The sequence below is a fragment of the Heterodontus francisci genome, chromosome 24, assembly GCF_036365525.1.
Source record: "Heterodontus francisci isolate sHetFra1 chromosome 24, sHetFra1.hap1, whole genome shotgun sequence".
Lineage (NCBI taxonomy): Eukaryota > Metazoa > Chordata > Chondrichthyes > Heterodontiformes > Heterodontidae > Heterodontus > Heterodontus francisci.
The window spans coordinates 22,043,436-22,057,344 of record NC_090394.1 but is presented as its reverse complement, the minus strand read 5'-3'; the positions used below and the strand labels follow the sequence as shown (position 1 = coordinate 22,057,344).

At 44.8% G+C, this 13,909-nt stretch overlaps 1 protein-coding gene across 1 annotated transcript in view; it reads right to left on the bottom strand.

The window, feature by feature from the left end:
• LOC137383594 (uncharacterized) overlaps positions 1–13,909 on the bottom strand; it is a 64,894-nt gene that overhangs the window by 15,759 nt on the left and 35,226 nt on the right. Inside the window, exons 8-11 of the mRNA XM_068056751.1 lie at positions 11,488–11,605; positions 11,151–11,192; positions 7,320–7,441; positions 171–227 (exon numbers count right to left, since the gene is read on the bottom strand). Of these exons, the coding sequence (XP_067912852.1) occupies positions 171–227; positions 7,320–7,441; positions 11,151–11,192; positions 11,488–11,605 (339 nt within the window). The remainder of the gene's footprint in view (positions 1–170; positions 228–7,319; positions 7,442–11,150; positions 11,193–11,487; positions 11,606–13,909) is intronic.

The following is a 13,909-nucleotide window of genomic DNA, read 5'->3' as shown; positions in this document are numbered from 1 at the left end:
ACAACGTGAGCGCCTCACACCTGATGACCAGGTTCTTACCCACAATGGAGAGAGATCGCTGCCCCCACATGCTCAACTTTTGTTGTACCTTGGCTACTCGCTCCTCCCAGGTTTTGGTGCACGCCCCGGCCCTTCCGAACCATATCCCCAGCACCTTCAGGTAGTCTGACCTGACGGTGAAGGGGACAAAGGATCAGTCAGCCCAGTTTCCATGGTTGTAACCGACACTGCAAGCACATTACAATGCATGGTTGTATCCGACACAGTGTTTGATTGTAATTGACAAATTTCTAGAATATGTTCAGATTAGTTTTATTTCTACTGTTATTAATAGCAGCAGTAGATCATACAACAAAAACATTGGATGGATAATAATAGATTACAGAGTCTTTATGGGGTGTACAGCATGATAAATCACTGAAAAGCTCGGCATATTAGAGTCATAGAGTCATTTATGGCACAGAAGGAGGCCATTCGGCCCATCGAGTCCATGCCAGCTCTTCACTGAGCTATTCAGTCAGTCCCACTCCCCTGCTCAATCCCCATAGCCCTGTAAGTTTATTTCCTTCAAGTGGACATCCAATTTCTTCTTAAATTCATTGATCATCTCCGCTTCCACCACCCTTGTGGGCAGCGAGTTCCAGGTCATTACCACCTGCTGCGTAAAAAAGTGCTGCCTCATATTCCCCCTGCACCTCTTACCCAAAACCTTCAATCTGTGTTCCCTAGTCCTTGTACCATTAGTTAATGGGAACAGTTTTTCCTTGTCTAACGGATCTAAGCCTGTCATAATCTTGCACATTTCTATTAAATCTCCCCTCAATGTCCTTTGTTCTAAGGAGAACAAACTCAGTTTTTCCAACCTAATCTTATCAACTAAAATACCCCATCCCTGAAACCACTCGGGTAAATCTCCTCTGCACCCTCTCAAAAACCCTCACATCCTTCCTAAAGTTTGGTGACCAGAACTGGTCTTATGCTTTATAAAGGTTCAGCATAACTTCCCTGCTTTTGTATTCAATGCCTCTGTTTATAAAGCTCAAGATACAATCTGCTTTACTAACCACTCTTTCAGTATGTCCTGCCACCTTCAAGGATCAATGCACATTGACCCCCAGGTCCCTCTGTCCCTGCTCACCCTTTAGAACTGTGCCATTAAGTATATATTGCCTCGCCCTATTTCTTCTGCAAAAATGCATCACCTCACACTTGTCAGTATTAAATTCCATCTCGCACCTCTCTGCCCATTCTGCTAGCCTATCTATGTCCTGTTGCAGGCAGTTCATATCATCCTCACCGTTTGCCTCACCTCCAGGTTTGGTGTAATTGGCAAATTTTGAAATTCTACACTATGTTCCAAGATCCAAGTCATTTATATATAGCAAAAAAAACCAGTGGTTCCAGCACTGATCCTTGGGGAACACTACTGTCTACCATCTTTCAGTCTGAAAAACAACCATTTACCATGACTTGCTGTTTTCTGGCCTTAAACTGACCCTCCTATTCCATGAACCTCAGTTTAGTTAACCAGCTGGTGGCATAGTGGTAATGTTACTGGACTAGTAGCCCAGAGGCCCAGGCTAATACTCCGGGGACGTGAGTTTGAATCCTAACATGGTAGATGGTGAAATTTGAATTCAATTAATAAACCTGGAATTTAAAGGCTAATCTAATGGTGACCATGAAACCATCATTGATTACTGTAAAAACCCATCTGGTTCACTAATATCCTTTAGGGAAGGAAATCTTCTGTCCTTCCCTGATCTGGCCTACATGTGACTCCAAACCCACAGCAATGTGGTTGACTCTTAAATGCCCCCGGAAATGGCCTAGCAAGCCACTCAGTTCAAGGCAATTAGGGATGGGCAATAAAGCCAGCAAGACCCACATCCCATGAATGAATATGTAAAAAAAAAATGTTTTATATTGCTTAGTGGAATGGATACTAATGTTGTAGCACACAATGCAAAGAAAAATTACAGACTAAACAAAATGTACTCAAATTCCTGTTTTGACTACTGCTTTATCACTTAAAGCAATATTATAGGAAGGATATTAGAGCCATGTCAAGGGTACAAAGAACATTTAAGAGGCAGAATTTCTAATGATCAAAAAAGGCTTCAAAAACCTGGACACTTCTTGGTTTATATGGCTCAACTACTTGTTGTGGTAACCAGCTGGACCAAGCTATTGAGTCAATATTATTAAACTGGTATGTTTTGCATAGGAAACCATTGGCAAGAAAGTAGATATTTCTGCATCTCACATGCCAACATTACTTGCCAGTGCAACTTAATCACGAGTCTCACAGAACTTTGTCACGTTCCTTTCCCCACGGTTGCCTGAGGTTGACTCACAAATAAAGGATGTTGTCCAAGAACCTCTTTCCTTCTCATTTGGGCGTGAATAAGGATCCAGAAAAAATGAAGCAATGTGGGAACCTGTAGGAAAGTTACATTATTTTACTCACATACCATTCATTGCAAGGTCCCTTGTCCGATATCCCAAAATACAAGATGTATATTTTCCATTCTCTTCCTGTTGCCATTGTTCTGGACATATTTCATAGCTTGTTTTAGATATGACACAATATAATTTGTTTGATAATACTGAAAATGATCATTGAAATTGGGGTCAAAGTACCCAACATATTTGCAATATCATGGAATACCATGAAGTCATTTTTTTAAATGGAATGTTTTGTCCAAGTTGTATTTCTCTTTGTCTATTTATGAATGCATATATTATAATCATCATTGTTTCGAAAATCACAGCACATACAAAACTGAATGAGTGGCATCATAGCCAAACCCTATCTCATCTCAACTGACAAATCTGAGCATTGTTTTGGACAGGAGGTAAGGGGGTGTGGGTGGTTCCCACTGTTCACCTCCCAACTGACTGCAATCTTTTTTTTAAAATGATGAGTTAGCCCTTGAATGTTTTACTTGCCAAATAAACAGACAGTGGCAGGTTTTCTAGTAGGTCCAAAACAGAAGATATTTATTGAACAATATTCATTCCCCAAAATGTTCGCAACACCACTCATGCACACATTCACTCTCACATTCACTCACAAGAGAAGATAGTTAGAAGGTAAAGGGTAAAGTTCAAGGTGTGGTTGGTGTTTGTGGTTTATAGTAAACCTGTTGAATCTTCTAAGTGCAGTCTTTTTAAAAGATGCAGGCCTGTGTTTTTGTACTTGTAGATTTCTGGTGGTTAAGATTTCAGACTGGAGGTGGCAACCACTTTCATTTCTCTGCTGTACCAAGTTGAAGTGTAGAATTAGCAGCAGGGTTTCTTCTCCTTGTTTAGGCTGGATCTTTCCAAAGCCCCTGGCTGGACTGCTTTTCTGTGATGTTGCTGTGATTCTCTCTCTCTCTCCAGAGGGTTACTGTTTAAGGTCAAAAATCCATTAAATTTGAGTCTCTGTCAGTTGATACATGACTTTCTTCCCTGGTGTGGCCACACAATTGATCAGGATGTGGAATCCATTTAAGTCTGGATGAGTATCATTCTGTTATGATGTGCCTACTTCACACCTTCTTTGTCTCAGAAGAAATCCATTCAATTCAGGAACATCTCTTGATGGTTCCAGGATGGGTGTAGTCGATACCTCTTAGCCTGGAATGTATCCTTTTGTCCTTGCGAGACATTGAAGCAGTTTTTGAATATACAGACCAGGTCATCTGACCTTCAGTGGCCATCTTGCAGCACATTGTCCACTTTTTTAAAGGAGAAGTCAATTTCAAAGATTCCACATTGAATAACGTTTGTATCTTAAAAGTAGGAATATGATATAGTCTTTACTGGAACAGCATACAGTGGAGGAGTTACTGAGCAGCTCATCCACTAAGCTGAGGGTATCCGTAACATAGCCTGTGGTCTTTTACTTGGCCTCTGGCTCTTGTCTTCTTTGTGCTGAACACCAATTACAGACCTTGGAAGCTTACTAATGATGGTCCAGCATTTTCATGTTGGAAATACGGCAATTGATGATGAGGCTTCAAATATTCAAGACTTGGTGGATGAGTAAGGGTTGCTCACTGATTGGTGGATTCTTGGTAACAATCAAAAATTAGCTTTTACCAGTCTTCCTGGCTGGGGAGATTTAAGGAACTGAGGCTGAAGCTTTCAATTTGTCAAACTCTGTGTGGCTGTAGGCACAGAGACAGCAGAGAGAGAGATCAAAGCAAATAATTGAGGATGATAATGGACCAGTGTGAACTGGGGGCGGGTGGAGTGGGTCACACAGGCAGCAGTAAAGCAGGCTAAGTCACATCTAAAAGTAAATAGCAGAAAGCTAAGCCAGCAATCTTTTCCCTGGGAAGTTTGGATCTTTGTGAATGAGGGGCGGGGGGGGGGGCTTTGATTTTGGTATAGATGGGAGGCTGGTGTTTTTGCATACGGGGTTTAATGTTTGTGTTGGAGGGGTCTCACATTTTTATGTAACCATCTGTGGGTCATTCACTGATTGTGGCATATGTATCCAAAAGGTTGAACATCCCTGTACTGGGTCTAATAGATTAGATTAAAATTCATTATTATAACTGTGCTATTTATTTAGCAACACAATTTTAGAGAACATTAATTTTACCCAATGAGACCATTAATTTAAAAAATACTATGCAAATACTACACAGTTTTTGTCACAGTGTTGGTCAGCATCAAAGGTCATTGCAAGCAGGAAATCGTGGCCTCCTCTCCCTCCAGACTGGCCCAATACATATTGGTACATCTAGGGCCAATGTAACTGCCTGAACACAGGGTATATACTAAATGTTATGCACAACCAGCTCTCACCATCCCTGGAATACACTATGCATGGCTCCAGTCCAAAGAACAGTCTGTTCCTATCTTCAGCCCCAGGAATGCCTCCACTCCTGCCCTAGGTTCTGTAATGTGTTTGCTCCTGTCCTCTGCTCAGACAACATTTCCACACTTCCTAACCTTTAGCACCTGCCCTTAGTCCCAGGAACACCTCCAAACCTGTTCCGGACTCCAGAGTGTGTCTGCTCCTGTCCCTAACTTTAAGAACAATTCCATGTTCCTTAAGACTAACGCCTCAGCTGAGGAACACATCCACTCTTGGATTCAACATCGGGACTGCCTCTCTCTGTGTCAGGGCCTGGACTCTGCTGTCCCCAGTTGCCAAATAACAAGGAACTGATGCTGGTTCGTTCTTGCTTCAATTCAGGCCTCATATCCAGGCCCCAGATTCCACTTTACCCAACTGTTCTGCTCTCTGGCTCCATGTTTCTGTCCCCACCTGACTATCCCAGTACCTTCTCCATGCTCTCACTCCCCACCCAGCAACTACATTCCCTAACCTGAATTCCAGAAAGCTCATGAGCAATGCAATGGAAGATGAACTAGTACCTATGGTAATCACTCACATGACTATCAGTTTCTCTCATCACCATTCACTCTCTTCATAAGAGAACAAGCTTCCAGAAACCTGGCTGAGACTTGATGAAATCTGCCAGATGGATGTAGTGAAAATTAACATTCTAAACACTGTATGGTGGAATCCCAGCAGAAATGTTGAAACTGGAAAAAGTGAACACAAAGTGAATTGTTCACATTTTGTGCTCTCATTTTCTAAGATTGTAATTTTTTTGGTATTTTGACCATGTGGATATCAAGGTAAATAACAATTTTGAAATAGTGCTATTTTAGCTAGGAACCTGTTAGCTGCACACAGAGAAAACATACCATGCAAGTGGTGGGGTGGGTTATTGTATCCAGGACATTGCTTGGTGCCAGTGGTTTCCACATGGTCAGTTCCTGGTCTAGGTTGGTCACCAGGACATCTGTTGAGCAGAAGCTGGCAGCTTCCCCACAGGGATGGTGAAAGATCAGTGGGTTACTCATTCAGTCTGTTCTTGTGCATCACCTAGATCCCAGCTACAGAGGAAAAGAGGCTGAGATCAGCTGTTTGCTGCCCTTTCAGATGGGGTAGTATGAATAATAGGCTGAAGAAGGAATTTTCCTCCACACAAGATCAGGGGGCAGGTTGTTCAACCTTGCCCGTCTAAGAGCGAAGTCCAAAGTACGGAAAGTCCTCATCAGAGAACTCCTCTTTGCTGACGATGCTGCTTTAACATCTCACACTGAAGAATGCCTGCAGAGTCTCATCGACAGGTTTGCGTCTGCCTGCAATGAATTTGGCCTAACCATCAGCCTCAAGAAAACGAACATCATGGGGCAGGATGTCAGAAATGCTCCATCCATCAATATTGGCGACCACGCTCTGGAAGTGGTTCAAGAGTTCACCTACCTAGGCTCAACTATCACCAGTAACCTGTCTCTAGATGCAGAAATCAACAAGCGCATGGGTAAGGCTTCCACTGCTATGTCCAGACTGGCCAAGAGAGTGTGGGAAAATGGCGCACTGACACGGAACACAAAAGTCCGAGCGTATCAGGCCTGTGTCCTCAGTACCTTGCTCTACGGCAGCGAGGCCTGGACAACGTATGCCAGCCAAGAGCGACGTCTCAATTCATTCCATCTTCGCTGCCTTCGGAGAATACTTGGCATCAGGTGGCAGGACTATATCTCCAACACAGAAGTCCTTGAAGCGGCCAACACCCCCAGCTTATACACACTACTGAGTCAGCGGCGCTTGAGATGGCTTGGCCATGTGAGCCGCATGGAAGATGGCAGGATCCCCAAAGACACATTGTACAGCGAGCTCGCCACTGGTATCAGACCCACCGGCCGTCCATGTCTCCGTTATAAAGACGTCTGCAAACGCGACATGAAATCGTGTGACATTGATCACAAGTCGTGGGAGTCAGTTGCCAGCATTCGCCAGAGCTGGCGGGCAGCCATAAAGACAGGGCTAAATTGTGGCGAGTCGAAGAGACTTAGTAGTTGGCAGGAAAAAAGACAGAGGCGCAAGGGGAGAGCCAACTGTGCAACAGCCCCAACAAACAAATTTCTCTGCAGCACCTGTGGAAGAGCCTGTCACTCCAGAATTGGCCTTTATAGCCACTCCAGGCGCTGCTTCACAAACCACTGACCACCTCCAGGCGCGTATCCATTGTCTCTCGAGATAAGGAGGCCCAAAAGAAAAAAAGAAAGTATGAATAATGGAATGGAAGCTAAAAGGCAGATGGCGTAAGAACAGGGTGAAATTTAGATTTACCCTTTCTTTTTAAGAAAAGAAAATCAGTTAATTTCACTGGAACATATTGGGTTATTGGAGTGTGAATGCCTGTTCACTATACACTCCGAGAAAGTGATTGAAATATTGTTCAGGAATTCAGGCCATTCACTTAATTTTTCTTAATTTACATTTTAAATGTATTTTCTACCTTTCTCATCATAGACATTGAAAACCCGGACATCTGGGTGCCAGACTTCAACCTTCTGATCTGCAGGTATGATGGTTATCCCAAATAATTTTGAACTCAGTTGAAAGAGGCCGGAGAGAACACTGGGGGAGAGAAAAGACATTTGTGATTTTGAAATCAACAGGTTACAGCAAGTAGGCCTATCAAACTTTCAGTAATCAGATTTAGTATCTTTAAAAGTGTAGGGAAGAGATGTTCAGACATTTAGATATCCACATAAGACCGCCTATTTTCACCTCCGTAACATCACCTAACTCTTCCCCTGCCTCAGCTCATCTGCTGCTGAAACCTCTAGACTTGACTATTCCAATGCACTCCAGACTGGCATCCCACATTCTATCCTCCATAAACTTGAGATCATCCAAAACTCTGCTCGCCATGTCCTAACTCAATCTAAGTCCTGTTCACCTACCACCTCTTCGCTCGCTGACCTACATTGCCTCCTGGTCAAGCAATGTATCGATTTTTAAAACTCTCATCCCTGTTTTCAAACTTCTCCGTGGCCTCACCCCTCCCTATCTCTGTAATCTCCTCGAGGGCGGCACAGTGGTGCAGTGGTTAGCACCACAGCCTCACAGCTCCAGTGACCCGGGTTCGATTCCGGGTACTGCCTGTGTGGAGTTTGCAAGTTCTCCCTGTGTCTGCATGGGTTTTCTCCGGGTGCTCTGGTTTCCTCCCACAAGCCAAAAGACTTGCAGGTTGATAGGTAAATTGGGCATTATAAATTGTCACTAGTATAGGTAGGTGGTAGGGAAATATAGGGACAGGTGGGGATGTTTGGTAGGAATATGGAATTAGTGTAGGATTAGTATAAATGGGTGGTTGATGTTCGGCACAGACTCGGTGGACCGAAGGGCCTGTTTCAGTGCTGTATCTCTAATCATAATCTAATCATAACCCGCTGAGATAAACACCTTTTTCCAATTCTGGCCTCTTCAGGATCCACAATTTTAATTGCTTCACCATTGGCAGCCTATCCTTCAGTTTCCTAGGTCATGAGCTCTTGAATTCTCTCTACCTCATTTTCCTCCTTTAAGTCACTCCTTAAAACCTACCTCTTTGACCAAGCTTTTGGTAAATTGCCCTGATATCTCCTTATGTGGTGTGGTGTCAAATTTTGTTTGATAATGTCCCTGTGAAGCAACTTGGGACATTTTACTATGTTAAAGACGCTATAGAAATACAAGTTGTTGTTGTTATTGTTGTTGGGGAGGGATGGCTGCATAGAACTGCACTGGTCTACAGCTCTAACCAATAACTCCCAGATGACAGTATCTAGTTGCATTGAACAATTCCAGCCAGTATACACAGTTGGGTGATGTTTCAACCTTGACCTGCTGATATTAATTCTTAGAATGACCTATTAGTTTGCTCGTAGGTCACTATAATAGATTAACCCTTTATTCTGAAAGTGAGCCTCATCTCTGTAGTGTGCTGCGGTATGAATCATCAGTGTTCAAGTACAGATTTAGTGAGGCCAGTGTGAACTATGACTGAAACTATTATTATTTCATAAGTATTCAACTTTAGTTGCAAATTCTAGAACATTATAATGGCACATAACATCCCCGCTGTATAGGTTCCTGTCATAAATGTATTTTGACTGTTACTGGTGTTGTGTACAGGGGTGAGAAGAGGTGGGACAGAGATGAGAAATTATCTTGCTGTGGATACTGAGTCAATTGAAATTTTCAGGACTGAGATCGATAGATATATATTGGGTAAGGACATCAAGGTAGATGGAATAAATGGAGTTGAACAAGTCAGCCATGAGCTAATTGAACGATGGAACAGGCTCAAGGGGATGAATGTTGTCCTCCAGTTCCTATATGTACTTATAAAAGTTAGTGCCCCCCAACCCCACCACCCCCCTGCCTTTTAGAGAAGCCTGAGGCCTACTGCCTTAGGTATTTTTAATAAATAATAAAATTACACTTCCTGTATTTTGGGTGGATTTTTTCATAGTTTTAACAATCATGGAAACTATACTGTAGACTTATTGTTTATCTCGACCTATTTTAGGATACAGGACAGAATGTGTCAACAAAACTGAACAATGGCCATTGGTCCTGCCCTAATACTCATCCACAAACACACAATAACTGTTATATCTGATATCAGAAATTAGATGCTAATTTGAACCAGTTCCTCCCATGGTTGTAGGTAAATACACCATTTGGTGTGATACTGAGCCATGCAGAGTAGAAAAGTCTCAGGTTCAACTCTCTGGTCTATGCTGATTTGTGACCTAAGCTGGGATACCAGTTGCACATGGAGCATCTGACTATTGAGGAAAGAAAATCAGACCAGACTCCCATTCCTAACCACTATCCAATGAATTGGTGCTGAGTTTCCAACCCCATATCATCTCCAACACAAACTCCTCTACTTCCACATACATAACATTGCCTCCCTCAACCACCTGCTGCTGAAATCCTGATCCATGCCTTGTCACATCCAGGGTGGATCAGCCATTCCCTCCTGGCCAGCCTCCCACCCTCCGTAAACTTCAGCTCAACCAAAACCTTGCTTGCTGATCCACGTCCTTCTCACCCATTACCCCTGTCCTCATTGGTCTATATGGTTTCTTGGTTCCCCAATGTCTTAAATTTAAAATTCCCTATTTCTATAACCTTTGCAGCTCTGTCACCCTCTGTTATATATTGTTATACTATCTGTAAAGTGCTAGGAACTAATTAGCTAGGAACAAGTTGTTATGTGTAAGTGTTCCAGTGGGGCCACATTCACAGCTGCACTGGATAGTCATGTGATATGTAGCAGAAAACCAGTCTGGCCAGTCCCTACCAGGCAGCATGGTGAGTTGTATTAAATACAAAGAGCTCCAGCCATTCCAGGTCTAAAATGTGGTTATTTCCAACAACTAGGAACCAGAAAACAACAAAAAGATCTAACACCTTCCACCCCCACACCTACCCCACCAACTCCTCATCCCAGAATGCTCCATTCTTTCTACTGTGGCCTCTTGTGCATCCTCCTCCCTTCGCTCCACCATTGGCCGCCGTTCCTTCAGACACCTAGGACCTACATTCTTAAAATTCTTCCTTAAACCCCTCCAACCCCTTTCCCAGGCTGCTGCTGGCAGCTACGTGCCACCTCCCTCACCCCCCTCCCCCACAGCCCCACCACCACCCTGTCCTTCCCGATTGCCTCCCTCCATCCCCCAGACTCTGCTTCCGACCTTGGCCTGCACCCGAGCTCTTCCTGGGACTGCTGAGCTTGCTCTGGGGCCCTCAGCATGCTGGGAGAAAACAAGTGACATCAAGGGACCAATTCCACCTCAGTTCATGGTATGATCCAATTTCTGGGCTAGTGTCTTCAAGAAGAGACAAGAGAAAATTGAAGAGAGAGCTGGAGATGGGTAGGTGCTGGGGAGAAGGGGAAGGTGGGCCAATTAGCTCTTTACTTACTTATTAAGTGTCACTAAATTCATAGGAGCATAGGAAATAGGAGGAGGAGTAGGCCATTCGGCCCCTCGAGCCTGCTCTGCCATTCAACCAGATCGTGGCTGATCTTCTAGCTCAACGCCATTTTCCCCCAATATCCCCATATCCCTTTAATATCCAGAAATCTATTGATCTCTGTTTTGAACATACTTAATGACTGAGACTCCACAGCCCTCTGTAGTAAAGAATTCTCTTCTAGGCGATATGCTATAGTTCTGTTTGTCTCTGATGCATGTTCCCATGTCGCAAACATAGGTCAATAAACAGATGGAAGCACATGAAAAGTGGGTCCCTCATGGACTCCATTAAAAAAGGTGCAAGAACTCACCGTTGCAATGGGAAGTATGGTCTCAACTGCTCCTCTGTTACACTGCAGCAATAGAATAAATGAGCACAGCAAAAGTTCATTACTCATTTCAAACAATTTCAATAACACATGGCATTAATATGTTTTCAAAAGAGAAACAACAATTTCACTATTTGTTAGAATTTGGTGTATAATTTTTAAAAATGAGTTAAAACATATTTATCCTGATGCAAATAGACAGCAACAGCTTTAGAACAAAGTTGGAAAAACTGTGAATTGGAACTAGCTTTTATTCTGCCCCGACAGAAGGGTTTTGATATTGGACAGGCACACAACAGTGTAGAATGCTTTTCTGTACCTGAACAGCTCTATACTTTGCTGCTCATCCCAGTAATCTTTGTCCCAGTGTTGCAGCTCGCCTTCCTGGCAATGGCTTTTTGCAAACTGCTGCAGAGTCTTCAGCTCCCACTGTGCCACTGTCAGATGAAAAAGAATTTTGCATCAAAGGAAGAACTTGCATTTATGCAGCGCTTTTCTTGACCTTGGGTCATCCCAAAGCGCTAGACAGCCAATCAAGAACCTTTTGAAGTTGTAGTTGCGAATGTAGAGAACACCGAAGCCAATCTGTGCACAGCAAAGCTCCCACACACAACAATGTGACAATGACCATGGGGGGAACTTAATGCACTCCCCTGCGGCACGTTTGCAGGTGGGGAGAGCATATAATCAGGTGGGATGGTCCACAAAAGTCCAGGCTGGGAAGGCCGTTCACAGGCAATTAATTTTTTTATTCATTCATGGGATGTGGGCATCACTGGCTATGCCAGCATTTATTGCCCATCCCTAATTGCCCTTGAGAAGGTGGTGGTGAGTTGCCTTCTTGAACCGCTGCAGTCCATGTGAGGTAGGTGCACCCACAGTGCTGTTAGGAAGGGAGTTCCAGGATTTTGACCCAGCAACAGTTAAGGAACGGCGATATAGTTCCAAGTTATGATGGTGTGTGACTTGGAGGGGAACTTGCAGGTGGAGGTGTTCCCATGCATCTGTTGCCCTTGTCCTTCTAGGTTTTAGATGTCACGGGTTTGGAAGATGCTTTTCTAAGGAGCCTTGGTGTGTTGCTGCAGTGCATCTTGTAGATGGCAAACACTGCTGCCACTGTGCATTGGTGGTGGAGGGAGTGAATGTTTGTGGATGGGGTGCCAGTCAAGCAGGCTGCTTTGTCCTGGATGGTGTCGAGCTTCTTGAGTGTTGTTGGAGCTGCACCCATCCAGGCAAATGGAGAGTATTCCATTACACTCTTAACTTGTACCTTGTAGATGGTGAACAGGCTTTGGGGAGTCAGGAGGTGAGTTACTCGCCGCAGGATTCCGAGCCTCTGACCTGCTCTTGAAGCCACGGTGCTTATATGGCTACTCCAGTTCAGTTTCTGCTCAATGGTAACCCCCAGGATGTTGAGAGTGGGGAATTCAGCGATGGTAATGCCATTGAATGTCAAGGGGAGATTTTGTCTTGTTGGAGATGGTCATTGCCTGGCACTTGTGTGGCGTGAATGTTACTTGCCACTTATCAGCCCAAGCCTGGATATTGTCCAGGTCTTGCTGCATTTCTACATGGACTGCTTCAGTATCTGAGGAGTCGCAAATGGTGCTGAACATTGTGCAATCATCAGCGAACATCCCCACTTCTGACCTTATGATTGAAGGAAGGTCATTGATGAAGCAGCTGAAGATGGTTGGCCTAGGACACTACCCTGAGGAACTCCTGCAGAGATGTCCTGGAGCTGAGATGATTGACCTCCAACAACCACAACCATCTTCCTTTGCACTAGGTATGACTCCAGCCAGTGGAGAGTTTTCCCCCTGATTCCCATTGACTTCAGTTTTGCTGGGGCTCCTTGATGCCGTACTCGGTCAAATACTGCCTTGATGTCAAGGGCAGTCACTCTCACCTCACCTGTTGAGTTCAGCTCTTTTGTCCATGTTAATTAATGCCCAATTAAGGACCTCATCCCGCCATTGCCACAATTAGCTATGCGGCGGGCGGCCCTGTTGCCGCACAGGAAGGATGGCATGAAAAACTGTGCGGGCTGCTTGCCAGCTCTGGCGGTTGCGGAGGGGCTTTGCTTAGAGCCACCCCCCTGTCCTTGCTGCCTACCCCTCTACACGCCTTTTGCCTGCGACTCCCACTCTGTGAGACCCCTCCCGCCCTGACCTACCTGTGGCCTGGGTCCAGCACTCCTCCTGGGCCTCAGGAAGGTGCTGCACCGGCAGCAACCAACACCCTCACGGTGGTGCTGCTCAGTTGAAGAGCTGCCAGCCTCTGATTTGCCAGCAGCTCTCAGAGGGTGGGACTTCCGTTGCTGTGGTCCTTGATCCCGTGGAAGGCCCTTCGCTGTCCAGTTAAGTGCCTAATTGGCACTAGATTCTCTGGGCCTCCCACAGGAGAGGCAACGCGGGGTACTTAGTGTCACTTTTCAGGACATCGAGACTCTCGTCACCTGGATAAAATCCCGACCTACAAACCTATAAGATCCATTATAAGCCCACCGACGCCCACAGCTACCTCGACTACACTTCTTCACACCCTGCCTCCTGTAAGGACTCCATTCCATTCTCCCAGTTTTTCTGTCTCCGACGCATCAGCTCTGATGATGCTACCTTCCATGACAGCACTTCTGATATGTCTTCCGCTTTCCTCAACTGAGGATTCTCCCCCCACCCCCCCCCCCCCCCTCCCACTGTGGTCGACAGGGCCCTCAAATGTGTCCGGCCCATTTCCCG